General features: G+C 38.6%; 1 protein-coding gene across 47 annotated transcripts in view; it reads right to left on the bottom strand.

The window, feature by feature from the left end:
• The window catches only part of PBRM1 (polybromo 1), a 119,153-nt gene that overhangs the window by 91,995 nt on the left and 1,220 nt on the right, over positions 1 to 25,938 (bottom strand). For 30 of the 47 annotated variants that reach the window (XR_009260878.1, XM_058726608.1, XM_058726609.1 and 27 more), the window contains exons 2-7: positions 24,506 to 24,645; positions 24,112 to 24,237; positions 22,319 to 22,471; positions 20,042 to 20,139; positions 10,589 to 10,736; positions 3,038 to 3,181 (exon numbers count right to left, since the gene is read on the bottom strand). Coding sequence is in view for 46 of the 47 variants with exons in the window: in XM_058726608.1 (XP_058582591.1) it covers positions 3,038 to 3,181; positions 10,589 to 10,736; positions 20,042 to 20,139; positions 22,319 to 22,471; positions 24,112 to 24,159 (591 nt within the window). In the remaining variant the exon portion in view is untranslated. The remainder of the gene's footprint in view (positions 1 to 3,037; positions 3,182 to 10,588; positions 10,737 to 20,041; positions 20,140 to 22,318; positions 22,472 to 24,111; positions 24,238 to 24,505; positions 24,646 to 25,938) is intronic. The other 17 variants (XM_058726611.1, XM_058726643.1, XM_058726639.1 and 14 more) reach the window with 8 other exon arrangements.

Here is a 25,938-nt window from a genome sequence, read left to right as displayed (position 1 = left end):
GTGCTCTGATGTTGGACCCTCAGAATGATGTATGTGAAACTAATGAGGCTCCTTGTATTAGTTCAGTAACTAAATCTCTTAGATCAGGTCCTTTTACCAAACTCTAATGGTGCCATATGTGTGAAATGATGGAAATACATACCTTTTTAGGGTCTGAGCAACTGAGACAGAGAAAACATGCTCGGTGATACCTGACCATCTCTGTATCTGCTGTTCATATCTACTGAAGTGTTGATATTCTGGTACAACGACATACGTTTTTTACCCATGGGGTGCATGGCCAGATCTAACAATAGAATTCAAGCTATCTCAAAAGTGAAGGACTGGGGCACCTGGGTGGCTCAGTCAGTTAAGTGTCTGAGTTCGACTCAGGTCATGATCTTGCACTCCGTGAGTTCGAGCCCCGTGTCGGGCTCTGTGCTGACAGCTCAGAGCCTGGAGCCTGCTTCGGATTCTGTGTCTCCTTCTCTCTCTGCCACTCTAGCTCTCATGCTGTCGCTGTCTCTCTCTCTCTCTCTCTCAAAAATAAATAAACATTAAAAAAATTTTAAAAAGTAAGGACTATTATTAAGTCAACTAAAGTATCTCACTTCTGCTCTGCAGACTGGCTGACTTACTCCTCCTGCCTTACCCATCATTTCAACATGAGAAAGTTTATGCCCCAAAGAGTACGTGGCAGGGAAGGGTCTGAGTCTGAAGCTAGTTTTTATTGTGAGCAATGGCATGTGTCAGTCAAGAGTTATATTAAATGTACTTCATGTCCAAACCATGTTTTGTACATATAAAAGAAAGATTAATGGTATTTCTGGTTTAAATCATAAAAGCACTGTTATTTGCGTCCTCATCCATCCAACATGTCTTTTTTATTTAGTATAGTCTCAATTTTAAGGTCCAACGTTAACTCCACAGAGAGCAATAACATCTCTTGGGCCTTGTGCATCGTATCTGGAAATAGCAGACACATAACAAACATTTAACACATAAAAAACATGTGATGAGCTGTGAGTCCCTAACCATATAAGCTTAGAGAACCACCAAAACACCAATGATAGCAGACTAAAAATAACTCATGTTTAAGTCATTTACTTCCTGGGTGAAACACAGCACCACAGAGTTAGCTTCAAAGAGAGGAGAGTTCTATTCTGCAGCCAAGATTCCTCTCCTTCCAACCCAACTAGCTACTTTGGAAACATGCATTGCACGTGACAAAGGGAGTGGGGTGTGCAAATGCATTCATAAACCTATTTCCACAACTGGGAAAACTCCAAGGAAATCATTCTGAATTTAAAAATAAAAGCTTGAAAATTCCCTCTCTCTCCACAAGAGCTTAGAATAAGGAAGAAGCTTGGGAGGTATAAATATGAATGTGCAAGATCCTCCCAATTTCTCACCAAAAGAAACATAGGCAAGTCCTAAATGTAGGCAATTTCATTTTTTGACTAGAACCTTGGAGGCCTATAAGACTCAGCCCTCTGTAGGTAACGTTCTACCCGAGAAAGCATGGGGTAAGCTGCTGTTCCTATATTAATATCAGAGAGTAAAATTCCAGGGAAACCCTAGTTAACTGCCTTCTACCTATTTTATTTTAATTTTTTTTAAACGTTTATTTATTTTTGAGACAGAGAGAGACAGAGCATGAACGGGGGAGGGTCAGAGAGAGAGAGGGAGACACAGAATCGGAAACAGGCTCCAGGCTCTGAGCTCTCAGCACAGAGCCTGACGCGGGGCTTGAACTCACGAACCTCAAGATCATGACCTGAGCCGAAGTCGGGCAATTAATGGCTGAGCCACCCAGGTGCCCCGCCTTCTACCTATTTTAATCATTTAACTGCGAGAAAGAAATTGACAAAGTGCCTAGGAAGTACATTTTGAGACTCTAAGTAGTTACATTTTTGAGAAATTCACCCTACCACTTCTTTTTTCTGTGTTGAGAGTTTCAGCAAAAGGCCTATTTAGATTAATTTAGGGAAGAAAGGGGAAGGCTCTGCTTTAGGTATCTCACTATTTAGCTACAGATGTCCTTCCTTTTACTATCCTTTTTCCTTTTTTAAACATGTGTGTTCACTCATCAAGTATTTAACAGTACCTACATGCCACACACAGTCTAGATGCCAGGAACAGGTGAATAAGGCAGTATCTTTTGTGGAGCTATCATTCTCCTTGGTAGAAGAAAGTAAACATGTAAACAAATAAACAAGCTATTTCACATACATTGATACAAACTAAAGACCACAGAACAGAGTGATGTGATGATGGGAAAGGAGGGATGTGAGGCAAACAATTTAGATAGAGGGTCAAGAAAGTCCTCTCCTAGCTGACGTTGTTTTAATGGATGTTACAATCATGAAAAAAAAGGGAAGCCTGGGTGGCTCAGTCAGTTGAACGTCCGACTCCTGATCTTGGCTCAGGTCATAGCTCACAATTTGTGAGTTCGAGCCCCATGTCGGGCTCCTCGCTGACAGTGCAGAGCCTGCTTGGGATTCTCTCTTTCGCTCTCTCTCTGTCCCTCCCCACCCCCCAAAAAAGAAAAAAGAACCATGAAAAAGAGCAAGTCACAGAAAGAGCCAAAGGAAGCACGTTCTAGGCAGAAGAGCAACTGCAAAATTCCAGAGGCAGGAGCATACCCTGGCATGTTCTAGGAACAGCACCAGTCTAATCTACAAAAATATCCCTAAGATGATTCTCCTGATTCTGCAACTTTTAATCACAACACTGCCCACCCTTATAAGATACCTCAATCTAGCAATACTGAACAATCCTTGATAATATGAAGGTTCTCCTTAAAACTGGGCAGGAAATATGCATTAATGTAAGAGCAACTCATGAAAATAACCACTCATGGCATACACTGTCCAGGATGTCCTAGTATCCCTTGCAATTGCAGTGGGGCTCTCTGGCTGTATGCCCCTTTGCCCTCCTAGTTACCAACACAACTCCACAGGAAGCCCAGCTGCCCAAGCAGCACAGAAGAAATCACAGGCAGGGCCCTTGTCTACCTCCCAGTGGTCCATCTCACCCATTCCAGCTGCACACTTACTCCTTCAGTCACTGTGCCTTGATTGTCTTGCCCATCGTCATCATCATCTTCATCATCTGCTTCTCCTTTCTGAACAAACTCATTTCTTGTTCGAAGGTACAAATCCCAGAGTTTGCAAGCAGCTTTATATTCAGGAGAATCTGGCTGTACATTAACAAAGAGAAGAGAAAAAAATAGCACTTTAGTTATTTTATTGTAAGTCAGTGACTACTTTTAAAGTATCCTAATCCAGAAGAGACTAGTATTCTAAGACATAACTTTGAAACTTAATTATAAATTTAGAAATCCTTGTGATTAAAGATACACGGGCCTTAATTCCTCCTTGGAACTAAGTGTATGTTTTAAAGGCATTCTAGAATCATATTATTTTATTGATTTATAACCTACTACCTCATTACAGAAAGACTTGAGGGATAATATAGATGATTTGCTAAATTAAGACAAATTATTAGTGATACACTATGAAAAACACTTTTAAATTTTATTAAATTTTTTTTTCATGTTTGTTTATTTTGAGAGAGAGAGAGCACAAGCAGGGGAGGGGCAGAGAGAGAGAGGGAGACAGAGAATCCCAAGCATGGGGCTTGATCTCACAAACCATGAGATGATGACCTGAGCTGAAATCAAGAGCTAGATGCTCAACCAACTGAGCCACCCAGGAGCCCCAAGAAAGACAATTTAAAAAATAAGACCCAATTTAAGGGATATAAGTAAAAAGGATAGAAGCTAATGATTTTTCTAATACTACTTCTATTTTTTAAAACGATTTATTATTTTATTTGAAGATTTATTTTCCTGAATAGGGATGAACTCAAACTGAAACTTTCCAGTAAAAGCAATGCTGGATGCAATCTTAAAACCAATCAATCAAATAAACAAAACTTCCAAAATGCATCCATGTGCTGCCAATAAGGAGTAAGCTATGTTCAAAAAAGCAAGAGTAGAGGGGCGCCTGGGTGGCTTAGTCGGTTAAATGTCAGACTTCAGCTCAGGTCATGATCTCACAATTTGTGGGTTCAAGCCCCGCGTGGGGCTCCGTGCTGACAGCTCGGAGCCTGGAGCCTACTTCCGATTCTGTGTCTCCCTCTCTCTCTGCCCCTGGCCTGCTCACACTCTGTCTCCCTCTCTCTCAAAAATAAATAAACATAAAAAAATTTTTTTTTAAAAGCAATAGTAGAATAAAAGCAGGAACTCAGATGAATAAGCAGAACACAGAAGCCAATGTTCACCTGAGGATATTTTTTATTTTGTTTTTTGTTTTTTTTGTTTTGTTTTGTTTTTTTGTATTTTAGAGAGAAAGAGAGATCTCAAGTAGGCTCCATGCTCAGTGTGGAGCTCAACACAGGGCTTGATCCCATAACTCTGGGATCATGATCTGAGCCGAAATCAAGAGCCAAAATCAAGACTCAACCAACTAAGCCACCCAGGTGCCCCTCACCTGAGGACATCTGTAAGACAAGATAAAGCTAAGCTTTAGTTTTCAAGGCTCCCTGAGGCTACAAGAGCAAGAGATATAGGTCAAGGCCCATCAAAAGCTGGGATTCCAAAGGCCACAGTTGCTGTGTAAGTGGGAATTCAAAACAATTCAGCCTCCACCTCAGCCTCCACACAGTTCAACCTGTTCCTATCTCAAACCATGGCACTGCAGGGAGAAAGAGAGGTACGGGAATGCTCTGCTCTGAGAACTCTTCATAAGCTAGCCCTAACAGAGACAGGCCAGTGCCTGGGATAAGCAACACGCTTCCCTGAGTGAACTCAACTTCAATATAAGCCTCAAAGGATCTCTAGAGATCAAGTTCCAAGAAATGTGAGCTCAAGGTTAAAATCCATGAAACACACAAGAGTGATGTCAGCAGAAATGACCACAAAATCAGACATGCAAGTATTTCAGATACTGGAACTATCTGCCACAGAATTAAAAATAAGTAGCTTGAACACGCTTAAAGAACCAAGGGGGTAGAAAATATAAGTACAGAAGACCCTGAAAAAGAAACTATTTCCAAAATATGAAAAATATAAAATTAAAATGTAAGAACTGAATAGATTAGTTTAAGAGGAGATTACAAAGTAAACTGGCAGAACTAAAGAAATTACCTAAAAAGTAATATAGGAGGGGCACCTGGGTGGCTCAGTCAGTTAAGCATCCGACTTCAGCGCAGGTCATGATCTTACAGTTTGTGGGTTCGAGCCCCGTGTCAGGCTTTGTGCTGACAGCTCAGAGCCTGGAGCCTGCTTTGGATTCTGTGTCTCCCTCTCTCTCTCTCTGCCCCTCCCCTTCAAAAATAAATCTTAAAAAAAAAAAAAAAAAAGCAACACAGGCACTATAAAGGGAACTATGAACTGTTAGGAGAGACAGAGACCTGAGGGAGGTCTAACAGAACTCCAATCAGAGTTCCATCAGGGGAGAGAGAGAGAGGAGTGGGGCAGGGGCAGTATACAAAGACATAACAGCTGCAAACTTGTCACAGTTGATGAAAAACACCAACTCCAAAGATTTAGGAAGCCCTACAACTTCAAAATTATACAAAGAAAAAGACATTCATATCTAGACATATCACCATGAAACTATAGAACACAAAAGACACAAGGAAGATACCAAAGACAGCCAGAAAGAAAAGATAGCTAACCTTTAAAGGAACTAAAATTATACTGACAGAGAACTTCCTGATGGCAATAAAAGAATAAAGAATAGGAGCACCTGGCTGGCTGAGTAGGAAAAGCATGTAACTCTTGATCTCGGGGTGATGAGTTCAAGCCCCACATTGGATGTAGAGATTACAAAAGATAAATAAATAGACTTAAGAGGCGCCTGCGTGGCTCAGTCAGTTAAGCATCTGACTTCGGCTTAGGTCATGATCTCACAGCTTGTGAGTTTGGGCCCCGTGTCGGGCTCTGTGCTGACAGTTTGGAGCCTAGAGCCTGCTTCAGATTTTGCGTCTCCCTCTCTCTGACCTTCCCCCACTCATGCTCGCTCGTTTTCTCTCTCTCTCTCTCAAAAATAAACACTAAAATAACTTTTTTAAAAAGAATAAAGAGTATAATGCAAATAAAAACAAATACCATATATAAAACAACATTACTTTATGGGATTAAAAATCTGTCAACAACAGCGGCACCTGGCTGGCTCAGTTGGTGGAGCATGGGACTCCTGATCTCGGAGTTGTGGGTTTTAGCCCCACATTTGGTACAAAGATTACTTAAAAATAAAATCTTGAAAAAAACCCTACCACAACACAACTAAAATACAAAACATCAGTAGCATAAATAGGGAGATCTGAGTTGAGTTATGCTAAAGTCTTTGTGTTGTTTAGAGGGAGGTTTAAGATGCTGATTAACTTTTGACTTTGATAAGTTAATTATGCATATTAAAACTTCTTCAGAATAGATTATCAACAGATCTTAGAATCCCCAAATCACAAGAAAAGAAGAGGGAATAATAACAAAATGAAACCAAAAGGCAGAAAGAAAAACAAAATAAGAAAAAAAAAATTTACAAAATGAAATAGAAAGTAGAAATTTAGATGACAGGAATACATCCAAACATAATGCTAATTACTAAAGCTGTAAAGACATGAAATGTTCCAGTTAAAAGGCAAAGATTATCACCTGTATTAATAGAAATTCATGTATATGCTGTTTACAAGTGATATATCAGCATGAAAAGGTTGAAGGAAAAGAAGGCAAAAAAATAAACTAGGTAAACATAAAAATAAAAGCTGACATAACTACACTAATATCATATAAAACAGACTTCAACAAAAGACACTAGTAATGATACAACAGAACCCCCCCAAAACTTCAATTTGCTAGGACAATATAACAATTTTAAACTTGTATGCTCACATTTGCATATTAAAACTTAAATAATACACAAAAATACATAAAGCAGGCGGGCCAGGGTGGCTCAGTCAAGCATCTGACTCTTGACTTTGGCTGAGGTCATGATCTCATGGTTCCAGAGTTCGAGCCCCCTCATCAAACTCTGCTGATAGCGCAGAGCCTGCTTGGGATTCTCTGTTTCCCTCTCTCTCTGTCCCTCCCCTGCTTGCTCTCTCTCGAAATAAATAAAAAAGATTCTCTCTCTCTCCTGCCCCTCTCCCCTACTTTGCATGAGCGCTCTCTCTTAAAAAAAAAAAAAAAAAAACAAAAAAACAAAAACAATTAAGAAAGCAAGCAAAAAAAAAAAAAAAAGGTGGTATAGCGATATAATAGCATATTATATAGTCATAAGAAGGAATGAAATACTGGGGCACCTGGGGCTTACTCAGTCAGTTGAGCCTCTGACTTTAGCTCAGGTCATATCTCGTGGTTCCTGAGTTCAAGCCCCACATTGAGCTCGCTGCTGTCAGCACAGAGCCTCCTTTGCGTCCTCTGTCCCCCGCCTCTATCTGCCCCTCCCCGACTTGTGCTCTCTCTCAAAAATAAATAAAACGCTAAAAAGAAAAGCTGGGAATGCAAGCTGGTGCAGCCACTCTGGAAAACAGTATGGAGGTTCCTCAAAAAACTAAAATTAGAACTACCCTATGACCCAGCAATGGCACTACTAGGCATTTATCCAAGGGATACAGGTGTGCTGTTTCAAAGGGACACATGCACCCCTATGTTTATAGCAGCACTATCAACAATAGCCAAAGTATGGAAAGAGCCCAAATGTCCCTTGATGGATGAATGGATAAAGAAGATGTGGTATGTATACACACACACACACACACACACACACACACACACACACACACAATGGAATATTATTCAGCAGTCAAAAAGAATGAAATCTTGCCATTTGCAACTACATGGATGGAACTGGAGGGTATTATGCTAAGTGAAATTAGTCAGATAAAGACAAAAATCATATGACTTCACTCATATGAGGACTTTAAGAGACAAAACAGATGAACATAAGGGAAGGGAAACAAAAATAATATAAAAACAAGGAGGGGGACAAAACAGAAGAGACTCTTAAATATGGAGAACAAACTGAGTGTTACTGGAGGGGTTGTGGGAGGGGGTATAGGCTAAATGGGTAAGGGGCACTAAGGAATCTACTCCTGAAATCATTGTTGCACTATATGCTAACTAATTTGGATGTAAATTAAAAAAAATAAAAAATAAAACAAGTTAAAATAAAAATAAACAAATAAATAAATAATTAAAAAAGAGAAAAAGAAATGAAAAGTAAAGAAAGAAGTACTAATATATGTTACAGCATGGATGAACTTTGAAGACACCTCCGTGAAAGCAGCAAGTAACCTAAGGCCATACAGTATTCGATTCCATTTACATGCAGTGTGCTGAACAGGAAAATCCACAAGGAAAGAAAGTAGATTAGTGGTTGCCAGAGGCAGGGAGGAAGGGAAATGGAGAACACCTGTTAATGGTATGGTTTTCATCTTGGAGTAGTGAAAATATTCTGGAGGTAGATAATGGTGATCTTTGCACAACTTTGTGAGTATACTAACCCTCCCAGAATTCTACACTTTTTTAAAAAGTGTGAATTGTATCTCAATTAAAGAAAAAAAAACCATATATATACACACAATATTAAGAATAAATCTAATAACATTTTGCAGAATCTTTATGAAGCTTTACTAAGATAAATTAAAGAAGACTTAAATAAATGAAGACATATCAAATTCAAAGACTGGAAAAGTCAGTATCACAATTATGCCAATTCCCCAAAATATGATATAAGGAGTCAATGCAATCCAATAAAACTTCCAACAATTTTTTTGTGCTTGACCTAACATACTAATAATATAGACATGTATGAGAAAAGGGCTGAGAAGGGGCGCCTGGGTGGCTCAGTCGGTTAAGCATCCGACTTTGGCTCAGGTCATGATCTTGCGGTCCGTGAGTTCGAGCCCCGCGTTGGGCTCTGTGCTGACAGCTCAGAGCCTAGAGCCTGTTTCGGATTCTGTGTCTCCCTCTCTCTCTGACCCTCCCCCGTTCATGCTCTGTCTCTCCCTGTGTCAAAAATAAATAAAAACATTAAAAAAAAAAAAGGGCTGAGAATAATCAAGAATGATCAATAACCAGTGCTTTCCTTACCTAATAAGGAATTATAAAGGCATAATAATTAAGGCAAGAATGTAATAGCCCAGTAATAGATAAACTTGCCAGAACAAAAAGAACAAAATAAAAGGCCAGAAAGGGACCCATGAGTACATGGAAATGGTGTCAGCACTGACAGAGTAAACAAATATGGAGAGGTTGCCACTTCAAGGTGCTGCTTATCCCTGTTAGGAAAAAAAAAATAGGTCCTTACCTCACAGAAGACACCAAAAGCCAATGTGAGCTGCCTTAAAGGCTTACATGTGAAAAACAAACTTTTAGGAGAAAATATATAAGAACTTTTTTTGTTTGTTTGTTTCAAGGTTTTAGTTGAGTTCTAGTTAGTTAACATATACTGTAATATTTAAGAGAAGAATATCTTTGGGCGCCTGGGTGGCTCAGTCGTTAAGCATCTGACTTTGGCTCAGCTCATTATCCTACAGTTTGTGAATTAGAGTCCCACATTGGGTGAGCTCGTGCCCCACTTAGGGTAAAACACGAGCGGCGGGTGAGCTCCGCTTCTCTCGTTCTCTCTGCCCCTTGCTCACTTGTGCCCTCTCTCTTTCAAAAAAAAAAAAAAGAGAGAGAAAGAGAGGAAGAGAGAGAGAGAAGATTATCTCTATAATCTTTGAATAAGAGGGATTTTTGAAATAAGACACAAATAACAAACTACAAAGACTAATAAGTTTGATTATATTAACATAAAAATATTCTGTTCATCAAGACATCACAAAGAATGAAAATAGCTACATAGTGGGAAAAGATACTTGCAACAAATACAACAAAAGAGGATTAGTCTCTACAGTATATAAAAAATTTCTAAAAATATGAAAATGACAACTCCAGAGAAAAATGGGCAAAAGATTTGAACAGACTCAAAAGTAACAAAAATGGTTCATGTTATATGAATCTTCAGTCTATTTTATTTTCTTTAACATGTTTATTTTTTATTTATTTTTTTTTTTTAAATTTTTTTTTTCAACGTTTTTTATTTATTTTTGGGACAGAGAGAGACAGAGCATGAACGGGGGAGGGGCAGAGACAGAGGGAGACACAGAATCGGAAACAGGCTCCAGGCTCCGAGCCATCAGCCCAGAGCCTGACGCGGGGCTCGAACTCACGGACCGCGAGATCGTGACCTGGCTGAAGTCGGACGCTTAACCGACTGCGCCACCCAGGCGCCCCAACATGTTTATTTTTGAGAGAGCACGAGTAGGGGAGGAGCAGAGAGAGGTGGGGACAGAAGATCCAAAGTGGGCTTTGCACTGACAGCAGTAAGCCCAATGTGGGGCTCGAACTCAGGAATTGTGAGATCATGACCTAAAATGAAGTCAGATGCCCAACCAACTGAGCCATGCAGGTGCCCCAGTCTCTTTAGTAGCAAGAGAAATACAAACTCAAACCACTCAATGAGTAAACACTACTTACCTACCAGACTGATAAATATTAAAAAAGCCAAATTATTATCAAATAGGATACCTTCCAAATTTGATGGTTTCTTACCTTATAATAGGCCTTTGCATTGTTAAAAAGGAGCTGGAAGTCAGCAGTCAGCAGATTAACATCATCATACTCTTCCATTTTTAACTTTTGTTGGATTTTCATCAAATCAATGGGCTGAGAAACCACTTCATAATAGTCTGGTTGATTTCTGTTATAATTTTTTTAAAAAAGGTGTTAGTCCAAAGTCTATGAAAAGTTATATTTCAAAACTATTTTTTGTCCAACATTCCAAGTGACAGAACATATTAGACTTATTCCATTAGAACTAAAAGGGAGTAACAAAAGGTGCATATGCAAGGCCTTTTTTAAGTATATGTTAGTGACATAAAAACCTAACAACGCTTGTGATGATCATTTATATGCTAAATATTTAAGATTTAGGGCACTAACACTAAAACTATATGTATCTTCTGCAAATGAAAATAACTTACCTTTCATGTTCAATAGTGGCTGAAAACAGATTCAGGTTTCAAAACTCTTTAAAACTTATTTTCTGTATGACCTTCACTATCCTCCCTTCCAAGAAATAATTACCATCCTGGATTTTGTATTTACCATTCCTATGTGTTTTTCTTTTTTTAATAGTTTGGTCGTGTTTATTTGTTCTTACGCCCTTTTATCTTTGGTAAGCTCTTTGTGCCAAGGACCACATCTTTCTTCTTTGTAAGTTTAGTAATTGATATTAGAGAAGTTTATATATAACAGGCACTTGATAGTACTTGGCAGAAAAAGCTCCGTGGTCACCAACCAAAGGCCATACAGGAAATTTCAAAAGTAGTGTTTTTTTTAAGTTTTTTTTTTTTTTTTTTTTTAATTTATATTGAGAGAGAGAGAGAAAGAATGTGAGCGCACACACGTGTGCCGGGGAGGAAACGAGAGAGAGGACAGAGAACCCCAAGCAGGATGTCAATGCAGAGCCTGATGTGGGGGCTTGATCTCAGGAACTATGAGATCATGATCTGAACAGAGACCAAAAGTTGGACACTCAATAGACTGAGCTACCCCGACGTTTTCATGGTTTTTTTTTTTTTTTTTAATGTTTATTTATTTTGAGAGAAAGAGAGCATGAGTGGGGGAGGGGCAGAGAGAGAGAGGAAGGAAGAGAATCCCAAGCAGGCTCCATACTGTCAGAGCAGAGCTTGACACAAGGGTCAAACTCATGAACTGTGAGACCAAAACCTGAGCTGAAATTAAGAGTCAGATGCTTAAGTGACTCAGCCACCCAGGTGTCCCTCAAAGGCAGTTCTAATGATAATGTCTTAGGTTGGGTTTTGGGTTCATGGATGTTTATTCTTCTTCTTTCTGGCTTTTTTTCAAACGAAATTTCATGAGACAAGTATATAAGTGACTATTTCTCTCAATTCTCCTTCAGGGGTAGGTAGTTAACTCCATTCTAGATGTATAAGAAACCTGTTATTACATACAAAGAATGTCATGGTCATTAAGGCTTTACTCTCTCTTGGGACTGTGATTGACATATTATAGCCATATATGTAGGATATATTTAATTTTTAAAATCATCTTATTCTGACATAAAAATTGCAGTAACAGTACAAAGTGTGTTTCCCGGAACCACTAGAAAGCTGCTCAGATGAGGTCTTATCACCCCTAAATAGTTTAGTATTTCCTACAAACAAGGACCACTGCTCAACCAACAAAATCAGAAAACTGACTTTGATAGTATCCTATCTAATCCTCAGACCCCATTCATGTTCTGCAACTGTTCCAAAATCGTCTTTTATAGCAAAAGGATCAAGTCCAGAATCGCATGTTGCATTTAGTTCTATTTCTTTAGTCTCTTTCATTCTGAAACAGTTCCTCAGTCCTTCCTCAACTTTCAGGATCTTCATACTTTTGAAGATTACGGGCCATTTATTTTATAGGGTGTCCCTCAATTTGAGTTTGTCTGTTTTCCCAATGAATAAACGCAGGTTACACTTCTTTGGCAGGACTATGACAGACATGATATTGTGTTCGTCACACCTGATAAAATATTAGGTGGCACACAATTTCAACTTGTCTCAGTACTTAGGCGAGGCTGAATTTGATCACTTGATTTTAGTGATGTCCACCAAGCTTCTCAATTGCTCCCTGTATTTTATAGAGCAGTACCTCCTGACTATATTAAGTCCATTCCTAATCAATTTACTCATTTATTTATATCCATATGGATTCCTGGATTCCTATTTGGAAGTCATTAAAATCCATTAACTATTCTGATGTCCAATCTGTTCAAGGTTGGGCCAGTTGGAATCCTTTCAAGATGGTTTCTATTCTCTATGTCCTTTTGACACCCATCACCCTTTGAACATCTGCTTACTTTCTGGCTGCCTAAGATATTACAGGCTCATCTTGTACTTTCCCTGCCATTAAAATCAGCCATTTCCCCAAAGAACTACTGGTGTGTTGCTGCTCCCAGGCTGTCTCAATGGACAAAGCTGTGGATAGACATAAGCTCACTTATACCTAAATTTCTTTTTTTTTTTTTTTTAATTTTTTTTTTTTTCAACATTTTTTATTTTTTATTTTTGGGACAGAGAGAGACAGAGCATGAACGGGGGAGGGGCAGAGAGAGAGGGAGACACAGAATCGGAAACAGGCTCCAGGCTCCGAGCCATCAGCCCAGAGCCTGATGCAGGGCTCGAACTCACGGACCGCGAGATCGTGACCTGGCTGAAGTCGGACGCTTAACCGACTGCGCCACCCAGGCGCCCCTATACCTAAATTTCTATTACCAACATATGTTGGAAACCATGAATTCACACCAACGTTTCCAATTCCAATTCTACAACAGAGTTCATTCTAGTTTCCTTGCCATATTTGTACTCCCTTTCTTAGATAATGAGAAGCCCGGGTCATATTATTCACAATGTATCTACTACAATGATTCATCTCCTGTACGTAACCAATCTCCTCTTGCTGCTATCTACCCGGACCCCACAAGGCTTCTCCTCACCTCACTAAGGCTATAGCCCCCTGCCTGGGCTAGGTCACAACCCCAGCAGATGTCCTCCCGACCCCATCCATGATAGGCCACTACCAACACCACTCTCCCAACATGGACATCCTCCCCTCTCCACTCAGGCCTCCAGACCCTGTGCCAGGAAGTCCTTCTACATGACCCCCCTCTTTCCCATGCTCAAGCTGACACTCCGTGACGTGATACTGCTACTGTCCAAACCCTCTCCCCAACACCCCAACACCTGTCTTCCCTGTAGATGTCAAGCTTGCTCAGTCTCACCTAATGGCTTCTGGATTAAGTTCTTCAGGAAGAGAAATGAGGAGGAAGAACAACCTGAATTTTTTAAAACTTTTACCAATTATTTATGATTTTAGTGAACTATAAAATTAAGTATAAGGGAAATAAAAGGAGTACTCATTCTGCTATTCAGACAAAGTACAAGAACATAAAGGTCTTAGCAAGTAACAACAAAGGACCACCTAGGCCTAATATCGATGTCATCAGTGGCATCAAGGGACTTTCCTAGGGTGAGCGTTAGGGCTTTGTTAACCTGACGTTCACAATGGCTCTCTCCACCTGGACCTGACAGGCCAGTCCACTGCTCCTTGCTGAGGCTGGACCTCAGCAGCCTTTCAGGCTTGGGAGATTATCTGTAGACAACTGAGCACCCAATGAGTACATGTGCCTAGAAAGAACACTCTCTCCCAGAAGCTCTGTGAGAGGGCTCCTCACAAACATTTTCAGACTTACCAGACAAAACAGAAATCAGGATCCCCAGATTTCACTCTCTGTGATAAGGTTAAGACAAGGTCCTCATCTTTTGAAAACGAAATAGTTCTACTAATTTTTCCTGCTTAAATCAACATACGGAAAAGAATAAAATAATAAACATTGTCCCTATTCATCTAGAGGTAAAAGCACAATCAGTATTCTTTCAGACTTCCAGGCACACACATACACAAACAGCACTGTGCAATACATACATGTTCTTGCATAGCAGCTTTTCTCTTTCAACAATAGGCGAGGGCACCCTGCTATGATATGGCAGCAGAACAGTCAAACCATAAGTGACATTTTTAACCAGAAAAGTGAAAAATACTAGGCTTGACAGGCAGAGCCTACTGGCTATTCCCAAATTCATTTTCCCTTATCCTCAGGATGGCAGCACTCTGAGCTGCTGTGTGGGTACTAAAGAGCATATTCCCCAGCCTTGCTGCACCCAAGTTCTGACCAATACAAGAGCCAAGGTGTACGATACCCTTAACAGACTTTCTTTTTCCTATGGGCTGAAAGACAGCTGTGCTGGTGAGCCATCTTAGGCTATACAGCTAAGAGCGATACCCCAACGACAGCAAAAGAAAGACGGTTCCTAGACCCTGAGAACTTGACAGAACAGAACTTTTATATGAGAAAAAGCAGTTTTTCTTGTTTCGGCCATTGTTAATTTGGGTATCTTAGCACAAGTAGCTTAATATACTAATCAAAACAAAGTCTCAAAAAGAGATTCACAATTGTGTAGCTCTGAGCATTACTGCTCCCCACAAACTCTTAAGAAAACATACCCATTCCAAAGAAGGTAGAGCTATCCTCTGGTACAGCACGGGGGGGAAGGCAATCAGTGCTCACAGGGTGCCACATCTTGGGAAGCAAGGAGACAGTGCTCTAGCACCCAAAGTCTGTATCCTCCACCCCTCAGGACTCACTAACCTGCTGGGGGTGGAAGGCAGCAGATGGGCAGTCCTTTTCAATGAGGGGCTTGTGTGCTCCAGTACGATGCTGTTCCTCTATACAACATACTGGTTAAGAGCACTGGCTCTAGAATCAGAAAGACTGGAGTCTGTACCCTGGTTATCTTTTAGTAGTTCTGAGAACTTGTGCAAGTTCTTACCTATAAACCATGATAATAATATTTTACAAGTTTGAACAATATGAAGAAAGTACTTGGCAATATATCTAATATATAGTACGAAATAAATATGGGCTTTTATTATATGCTAACTAAGTAACTTTTAAAAGATGACTATGATAAACCAAATGAAATCTGGAGAGTTACCTCATTTTAAAAAGAACCCTTCTTTTTTAGCCATGACTAATTTACATTCTTTAATTCAGGATGTTGTGCTGTGTTCTTAATGGCTCTGCTCTCTGAGGTGAAAAGTTTGCCTTCAACTTCAGCTTGGCATTAACAACCACGAATGAACCTAAATCTTTAGTTAACTCAATGTACTAGTTTCCTAGAGCTGCTGTAAAAAGCTACTACAAACTTAATGGCTTAAAACAACACAAATTTATTATTTTACAGAAGTCCAAAATGGGTCTTGCAGGGCTAAAAATCAAGATGTTGGTGTTCCTCCTGGAGGTTCTAGGGAAGAATCCATTCTTCACCTTTTCTAGCTTCTAGAGGCTGCCTGAATTTATTGGCTTGTAGCCCTCTTCCTCCATCTTCAAAAGTCAGGAGTGTAGCATCTTCAAATCTCTCTCTGACTCTGACTCTTCTGTCTCCCTCCTCTCTGTTTAAGGACTCTTGTGATTACACCGAGCCCATCTAGATAATCCAGGATAATGTCTCCAAATCAGAGTCAGTTGGTTAACAATTTAATTTCTTTCTAGCATGTAATCTAACATATTTATAGGTTCTAGGGATTGAAACATGGACATATCTGGGGACCATCATTCTGTCTACCACACTTCTGTATGTTTTCAGAACAAATAACTTCAACTTCCTGAGTTAGAAGGGAATAGTGATGTTATCTTGATAGCAAGAGAAGAAGGAAGTTCTAGTCAGGGAGAACATAGCTTCTAAAGGGAGGTGTGTGCAATGTGCATACTAGGCCAGCAATTTTTTTTTTTTTTGTTTCACTGGACTACAGAAGTCAAGCCCAAGAGTATGGGGACAAAGCAAAAAAGCAAGATGAAAACAATGACTGTGCGCTCTCTGTATACTTTGAAAAATTTACTTCTTTTAATGATAACAGCTATAACTTTAATGTTACCTTAAATGCTATAAATAAATTTTAAAAATATGCTTCACTCTCAAGAACTAGAGAAAGAACATAAGCCCCAAACCAGCAGGAGGAAGGAAATGATATATAGAGATAAAAGAAAACAAAAAATAGAAAAACATAAAAATCAATTAAAGCTAAGAGTCAGTTTTTTGAAAGGATCAATATAATGGACAAACCCTTATCCAGATGAACTAAGAAAAAGAGAAGACTTAAAAAAAATCAGAAATGCCATTAAAACCAATGCCACAGAAATAAAAAGGATTATAAAAGAATACTATGAATAACTGTATGCCAATAAAATGGATAACTTAGAAGAAAGGGATAAATTCCTAGGAACATAAAACCTACCAAGACTGGATATGAAGAAACAGAAAATCTGAATAGACCTATGACTATTATGAAAATTGAACCAGTAACCAAAAATCTTCCGGCAAAACTACTGGGTATTTACCCAAAAAATACAAAAACGGTAATTCAATGGGATACATACACTTCTACGTTTACTGCAGCATTATTTTATAACAGCCAAATATGGAAGTAACCCAAGAGTCCACTGATAGATGAATGGATAAAGAAGACATGGTATATATGTACAATGGAATATTATTCAGCCATAAGAAAGAAATCTTGCCTGTCGTAACAACGCGGATAGAGCAGGAGACTATAATGCTAAGTCAAATTAAGTTAGAGAAAGACAAATACCATATGATTTCATTCATATGTGGAATTCAAGAGGTAAAACAAGCAAAGGAAAAAAAAGAGGCAAACCAAGAAAGAGACTCTTAACAAACTGAAGAACTGAAGGTTACCAGAATGGAGGTGTGTGGCTGGGGGTGGGCATACTAGGTGATGGGGATTAAAGAGTACACTTATCGTGATGAACACTGAGTAATGTACAGAACTGTTTAACCACTATATCGCACACCTGAAACTAATATTACACTGTATACTAACTATACTGGAATTTAAAATTTCAATTAAAAAAAAAAAAAAAAAAAAACAACTCCCAGAAAAGTCCTGGACCTAATGGCTTTATTGGTGAATTCTACCAAACATTTAAAGAACATTAATCCTTCTCAAACTTTTCCCAAAAAATTGGAGGAAAAATTCACTTATTTTGTGAGGCCAGCAATACCCTCATACCAAAGCCAAAAGACACTATAAGGAAAGTATAGACCAATGTCCCTTATGAACACTGATAAAAATTCCTCAACAAAATACTAGCAAAATGAAGTCAGCAGCATATTAAAAGGATAATACACCATAAACAAGTGGGATTTATTCCTGGAATTCAAGGATGATTCAACCTATGAAAATTGTTAAAAGTAACTCGTCACAGTAACAAATGAAGGAAAATAACCTCATGATCATCTCAATTGATGCAAAAAAAGAATCTGACAAAATTCATGATAAAAACTCTCAACAAATTAGGTATAGATGGAAAGTACCTCAACATAATAAAGACCATTTATGAAAAGCACACAACTGCCATCATACTCAAAATCATGAAAGACTGAAAGCTTTTCCTCTAAGTTGAGGAAAAAAAACAAGGATGTTTGCTCTCACCACTTCTTTTCAGCACATTACTGGAAGTCCAAACCAAAACAATTAGGCAACAAAAAGAAAAGCTCTCCTAATTGAAGAGGAAGAAGTAAAATTATCTCTGTTCACAGGTAACATCTCACATGCAAAAAACTTAAAGATTAAAAAAAAAAAAAGTAGAATGAGTGAATTCGCAGTTTCATTATACAAAATTACCACATGCAAAAATCCATTGCATTTCTATACACTAAGACTGAACAATCCAAAAAGGAAATTAGGAAAACAATTCAACTTTAATACCATCAAAACAAAAAACAAAACAAAAAAACTTATGAATAAACCTAACCAACAAGTCGAAAAACTTGTACACTGAAAACTACACATTTCTGTAAGAAATTAAAGACATAAATAAATGGAAAGATATCCCATGTTCATGGATTAGTAAACTTAAGTACTGTTAAAATACCAATACTACCCAAAGCTATCTACAAATTCAACGCAATGCCTATCAAAATTCCCACAGCATTTTTTACAGAAACAGAAAAATCCATCCTGAAATTCACATGGTATCTCAAAGAGCCCCAAATAGCCAAAACTATCCTGAAAAGGAAGAACAAAGTTGGAAGACTGTATTAGGGTTTTTCAGAGAAACAAAACCAACAGGAGATACACACACACACACACGTATGTTATAGGAATTGGCTCATGAGATTATAGAGGCCAAGAAGCCCAGGATCTGCCATCTGCCAGTCAGAGAACCAGAAAAGTCAGTGGTATGTATAATTCAGTATGAGTCTGAAGGCCCAAGAACCAGGAGCTCTGAGATCTAAAGGCAGAAGGAAATGGATGTCTCAGCTCAGAGAGCACTAATTCATCCTTCCTTCCCCCTTTTGTTCTATTCAAGGCCTCAGGGCATTGGATGATACCCAACTGCACAGGTTAAGGCCATCTTCTTTACTCAGTCTACCTATTCAGATGCTAACCTCTTCCAGAGACATCCCTATAGACGCACTCAGAAATGCTTCCCCAGCTATGTGGCCATGCCTTAGCCCAGCCAAGCTGACACATAGAATTAACCATCATAATGACTCACACTTTTGATTTCAAAACTTACTACAAAACTACAAGTGTAGCAAGGATATGGAGAAATTGGAACCTTTGTACATCGTTAGTGGGAATGTAAAATGGTACAGTGATGTGGAAAACCGTATGGTAGTTGCTCAAAAAATTAAAAATAGAATTACTATAAGATCCAGAGATGCCACTTCTGGGTATATATCCAAAAGAACTGAAAGCAGCATCAGAGGTATTTACACACCCATGTTCACTGCAGCATTATTTACAATAGCCAAGAGGTGAAAGCAACCCAAGTGTTTATCAATGGATAAATGGACAAACAAAAGACAGTATATCCATACAATGGAGTATTATTCTGCCTTTAAAAAGAAGAAAATCCTATCACATGCTACAACATGGATGACCATTAAAAACATTATACTAAGTTAAAGAAGCCAGTCACAAAAGACAAATATTGTATGATTCCACTTACATAAAATCCCTAACATAGTTAAATTTAGAAAAACAAAGTGTAATGGTGGCTGTCAGGGGCTGGGGGCAGGAGGAGAGGCATTGGGAGTTCTCTAATGGGTACAGAGTTTGAATTTTGCATTATGAAAAAGTTTTGTAGATCTGTTGTACACCCATGTGAATAAAAAACACTCAATGAACTGCTGCTGTCCACTTAAAAATGTAAAATGCATAAATTTTACGTTGTGTATTTTACAATAAATTTTTTTTTAAATATGCTTCACTGCATCTTGACAACTAAAACTAAAATGGGGACTCCAGTTATCATTTAAGCCATTCCTTCTAAAAAAACTCAACTACCAAACACCATAAACATGGACCCAGGGCCAAATCCCTCCCATTCACCTTCCAACTCACCTTCGCTTTGGTGCCCTAATGAAGAGCTCACAGAGTAGCCTGCCCTGCTCATCCTTATAGTCTCGAATGGTGTTGTAGAGTTCATGGCACACAGCAATCTACACATATGAAAAGATGAAAAAAATCACCAGAAATGTGAAAACAGAGGCAGTGTAGGTATAAGGACTATCCTTAATAAAAAGAGACCCCTAAAAGGCAAGCAGAGAAAATGGACAAATCCCCAAGTTCCCACATAGGATCCCAGGTCTGAAATGTGCTGACATGACAGTATCTCCTTATTTAAAATAATTTAACTTTGGTGCCTGGGTGGTTCAGTCAGTTGAGCATCCAACTTCAGCTCAGGTCATGATCTTACAGTTTGTAAGTTCAAGCCCCACATCAGGCTCACTGCTATCATCCCAGAACCTGCTTCAGATCCTCTATCCCTGTCTCTCTGCCCTTCTCCCCCCTTCTCAAAAATTTAAAAAAAACATTTAAAAATTTTTTAATAATTTAACTTCATGGGGTGCCTGGGTGGCTCAGTCGGTTGAGTGTCCAACTCCTGATGTTGGCTCAGGTCATGATCCCACAGTGGTGGGACTGAGCCCCGTATTGGGCTCCACACTGAGCATGGAACCTGCTTGGGATTCTCTCTCTCACTCTCTCTTTCTCTCTCTCTGCCTCTCCCCCGCTCTCTCTCTCTCAAAATAAATAAACATTTTTAAAAATAAAATAAAATAACTTATTAAACATTTTGGTATCTTTCATCAGATTTATGCTATTGTTGATTATTCTTTTAAGCTAAATCAGTTTATATCACTTTCTTGCTTAAAATCATCCAAAAGAGGGGCTTCTTACTAATCAGAGAATAAAATCTAAATTTGTAATAATGACCACAGAGTAGGTAAGGTAACTACATACTGTGGCTGGGCAGACTCTGCCAGTCTCCTTCTCCCTCTTGACTATTGTTCTGTAATCACAACACAACAAACCCATTCCTGACCTAGTTCTTCTGCATTGGGTCCCTCCTCCCTGGAACACCCTTCCCCAGTATTCTGTGGGGCCAGTGCCTTCCAATCGCAAAGAAATGCCTCAAGGTTTGGATCCAAGAAGCCTCAGCCAAACTCTTCTTCTTAACACTTAATATTAGTTGGGAGTACTTTATTATCTATTTGTTCATCTGTTTACATTCTGTTTCTGCTGCACTAGAATCTAAGCTCCATGTGAAAACTGGCTTGTCCTACACATGGCTATATCCCAACCATCAGAATAGTGAGTGCCTAGCACATGACAAGCACAAAGTTATTTGAATGAACGTATAATGCAAATACCAACATTTTAAAATTTTTTGTCAAAAGGTACAAACTTCTGGTTATTATAAATAAGTACTAGGAATATAAAGTACAACATGGTAACTATAGTTAATACTCCTATACTGTATATTTTAAAGTTGCCACAAGAGTAGATCCTAAGAGTTCTCATCACAAGGAAAAAAACCATTTTTTTTGGTCATCTATATGATACGATAGACGTTAAACTAATTGTGGCAATCATTTCACAAAATATATGTCAAATCATTATAGTGTACACCCTGAACTTATATGGTGCTGTCTGTCAATTACATCTCAATAAAATTACAAAACAAATTTGTACATATTTCTATTTCATTGTCTGCCATTCTCTGGCCTGTTGAATTGCTAACCCATTTGGTTATTTTTAATTAGAATTAAGGTAAGTGCTTCAGCAGATTACACTCTTAGAAAAACATGTTTTCATCAAAACAGGAATCACTTTATGCAAATTTCCCATTCTAAATGTATTCAGAGAAATTACTTCTCTTGAGAGCTCTTGAATACTAATTTTTTAAGTGCATTATTGAATTATACCTGACATACAATATCATATGTACAACAATGATTCAATAAACCTACACTTTATTCACTGCTCATTACAGTAAGTGTAGTTACTATCTGTCACCACATATTGTTATTACAACACTGCTGACTGTATTCTCTGTGCTGTGCTTTTCATCTCTGTGACTTTTTTTATTCTGTAACTGGAAGTTTATACCTCTTAATCCCCTTAAATAGGATAACCTATTTTACCCACCCACACCCACCCACCATTATTTCTTAACACTGAATTACACTATTACTGTTAAGATTGTTAGCTACATTTGGAAAGAGATTAGGAATATCTAGCCAGAGGAGAAAGAAGTGGTGAGGCCTGGATCTTAACTGCTTATCCTTAAAGGAAGAGCAGGAAAAGCAGGCAGAAGCTGTGGTGCCAGTTACTCACAGGATCTACAGTCGGAAGATTGGAAAGTCTCCTCCTTTTCCTGCTTGGGCCTGGTGTGGATACAGAATGGTGCCCGTCATCAAAGTCCCCGCTGACACTACTAGAAGGGGAGGTAGCTCGTCTTCTCTTGGAACCCATGGAATCCAACTTCTTCTATAAGAAATAATCAGCCATGTTCTTATACTTAAATTTAGACACTGCCACCAAGCCCTCAGCTAGCCACCTGCTACCAAGATTCGGGTTCACTTAGGAGGATATTTTAACTCTTGTAAAGAAACTTAACTGTCAAGTTTTTTCAGGGGAAATTCTGGACCTTGTTGGCTTTAGCCCCTTCACTTACCAGAATGCTACACTTTCAATTCAGATAGGACAAATTCAACAAAAGTAGATCCATTTATGTATCACCAATTTTGAATGACCCAATCACGTCTGGCTCCAAATTTACTCCTCACTGGATTTTAAAAATCTGCATGTAGTGCAGTGCAAGCCCCTAAGGCAGCCAGGCAGGTCATGGGGATAGAAACCCCAAGACAATCACCTCTGGAGTCAGCAGCTTCATCTGTTTTCCCCAGTGTGTCTTACAATTATGATCATTTTCCAGGTGGGCCATGATATGGAAAAAATAGAAATCAGTGCTTGAGGAAAATGAGCAGTGGCAGTGTAGAGGGCAGAGGACAATGAATCTTCTAGCATTTTAGATGAACTCTAAGAATAATGCACTGAAAATGAATTTTCTCCACTCATTAAAGAAGGCCACAACACATATTCCTGGAAAACACTTAATGTGACTTACCACACCTATGTCAAAGAAGTAAAACTGCTTTGAAACTTTTCTGTCAATCAGACTGATCTCCTTTTCAGTCAGTCATATGAGGTATTCTATGCTCATGAATCTTGAAATCATAGCTTGAAGTTTCAACAGATAATTTGGAACAGTACCTCAGAAGTGAACTTTTAGGTCCTACTTGGCCTTTCAGAAGCACATAAATATTTGCTCTTGGGTTTAGGTAGGCTGTCTAGTAACTAATATTAACACGACTTTACTAATGTATACATTTGATGGTAACACAAAAAATGCAACCGTTAAAATGATCTGCTACAGCTACAGGGAAAAGGTATATGCCTGAGAAGGTTCTATAATGCTTGTACAATTTAACAAAAGTATGAAATAGTATACTATGATTTCAAAGATCTTTCTCTAAAGCTAAAAGAAAAACCTGATCCCAGTTTCACTCATCAACGTTCAACTTCAGTAAACTAAGACACAATCAGCTGAAAGAATGGGTTGCCAGTAGGTATGGAGAAAAAACTGGGCATCTTCAGGGAACAGAAAGGAGGGGAAAAACCAACAAAAAAAAAAAAAAAAAAATTCTGATTACCAACTAAGAAGCAAGAGGAGTCCCCTATGTCTTCCTCTGAAATACCGTCCACATGGTATTTAAAAACAGCCTACCATGACGATATTCCCTCCTCTAGGCTTTGGTTTGTTATGAGGTATATTAGTTTGCAATTGGCTACAAGTGGCTAAAAGGTTCAACGGGCTTATGCCAAGGACAGCCAGGTTTTGTTGATTTTCTTTTATTTATAATAGGCTGATCAACTGGCCTCAATTCATTAAGATGAAGAAACTAAGGACCAAACCTAATTAAACAAGCTATGACAAGGACACAAGTGAATTTGATGAAAACAAGGAGGGACTCTTTATGGAAAGGATAACAAAATTCAAGAAAAGTGGAAGGCAAAAGGCAGGGAAGGACAGAAAAGAGAAAAGGTGTAGATGATCAGTAATTTACCAGCTTTACCAGAGCACAACCAGCGCCTCGAAAAGCCAGTCTCCTCATTATGTCTGAAGGCCAAGTGAAGCCAGTGGGAGAAGGCAGGGCTTTAGAAGTGCTGATTCAGTGTTAATATATTCAAAACTGAAAGAGAAGAACAAAGCAGAGAAAGGGGAAATAAAAAAAAAAAAAAGGTCAGAAGGAATAAAAATGAGTACGAATAGATAGAAAACATTAAAGTAGAACTGCTAAAGAAAGATAAGAGAACTGGAAAACATAGGCATATCAGTTCTCTTGAGCCAAACTGCTGCAAAGGCTCAGGCACTAACAGTACCTGACATTTCTTTCCATTTTAAAACCAAATGCTTTTCATATACTTAAAGAAGGCTCACTGAGATTCCACTTTACTCACATGGAATGACTGTCAATTCCAGGAATGAAGCATGCCTGCCCAAATGCCCCCTAGTCAATAAGAGCAGAGTTCAATCACAGAGCTGGAATGGAGAGTGAACACATGTGGAAGGCTCACATGTGACCCCAAGTGTTGGCAAGCTGGAACAAACCAAGAATGGCCCATGTGAGCAGAGTCTGGAAAACTCCTCCCCCCCTAAAAAAAAAAAAAAATTCAGAGAAAGACATTTCTTTCCAAAAGTCCTATCAGCATTGGAAAGACACCACACACAGGTTTAGAAAGATTAAAAACAAAACCTTCAATCATTTTGGCAGGTCATAATTATCTACATAAATAATCCAGTGAAAAGCAAATGACCAAAAAAAAGTAAATCATTGGTGTGTATACCAGTTTAGACCACACAATATCCAAAACTCCTTAAACCATTCACTGTCTCTGGTAAAACAAGAAAAAGATGCAACTTAAGGGCAATTTTCAATTATTTTCTTATTCAACGGACACATTTTTAAACGTAGTTTGGAAGTTGGCAAGAGAGGCAATGTGACTTGGCAGGTGGGAGAGGTAACAGGACTTGAACTGAGAAGACCACAATGTGAGTTTCAAGTCCGCCACCTTAAATTATCTGTTTGATGTTGCTTGAGTCACAACCTCTCAGATCTGGTTCTTCACTTCTAAAATGAGAGCGAGCAGTCAAGTGTACATATCTCCTTTAGATTATTGGGACTGTGAAATGTACATGAAATCACTTTGAAACTTCAAAGCACAACAAAGAAGTTTCAACTGTAGGATTACATGCTCCCTGGGAACAGGAAGAACATTTTATTCATCTTTGTAGCACTGGCTTATAAAATAGTATTTGGCATAGCGTGAAAGATCAATTCATCTTTTTAATAAATGTGTTAAAAGTATACATAAGTGGGAGATTTAGAAAAGTTTGTGCAATTTAAAAAGATTGTGAGCATCCCTTCAGCAATTCTTTTCCCATAAAGAGGAAAGACATCATGAAGCTCGGTTAGAAATTTTAAAATGGCACTGATTACAGTCACATGTCCAAAAGTCTGACAACCAATAAATTACAGTGGGCACTAAAGAATAACTTTATAATGTGCAACTGGGAAAATATTTACTCATTATAACCATATGGTGTATTCTGACAGTTTATAAACTTTTAGTACTCTCCTTTATTTCTCATGATACTCAATATCGTAATGCATGATTAAAATAAGAATCTTGGAGAACAGGATTCAAAGGGGAAAAAAAAACCTTACAATCCTTTCTAGAAAAAAGCATCCTTAACACTGGCATTCAGTTTTCTGTATTTATTCTATGCTTCATTTACCTTTTTAACAAAAGTGTTAAACCATATGTATTATTTTGCAACTTGTGTTTTAACTTGGGATTCTTCCGAGTCAACAATCTCCACGTAATGTTTG

The sequence above is a fragment of the Neofelis nebulosa genome, chromosome 4, assembly GCF_028018385.1.
Source record: "Neofelis nebulosa isolate mNeoNeb1 chromosome 4, mNeoNeb1.pri, whole genome shotgun sequence".
Lineage (NCBI taxonomy): Eukaryota > Metazoa > Chordata > Mammalia > Carnivora > Felidae > Neofelis > Neofelis nebulosa.
The sequence above is the reverse complement of the archived record's forward strand: the minus strand, read 5'-3'. Positions and strand labels throughout refer to the sequence as shown.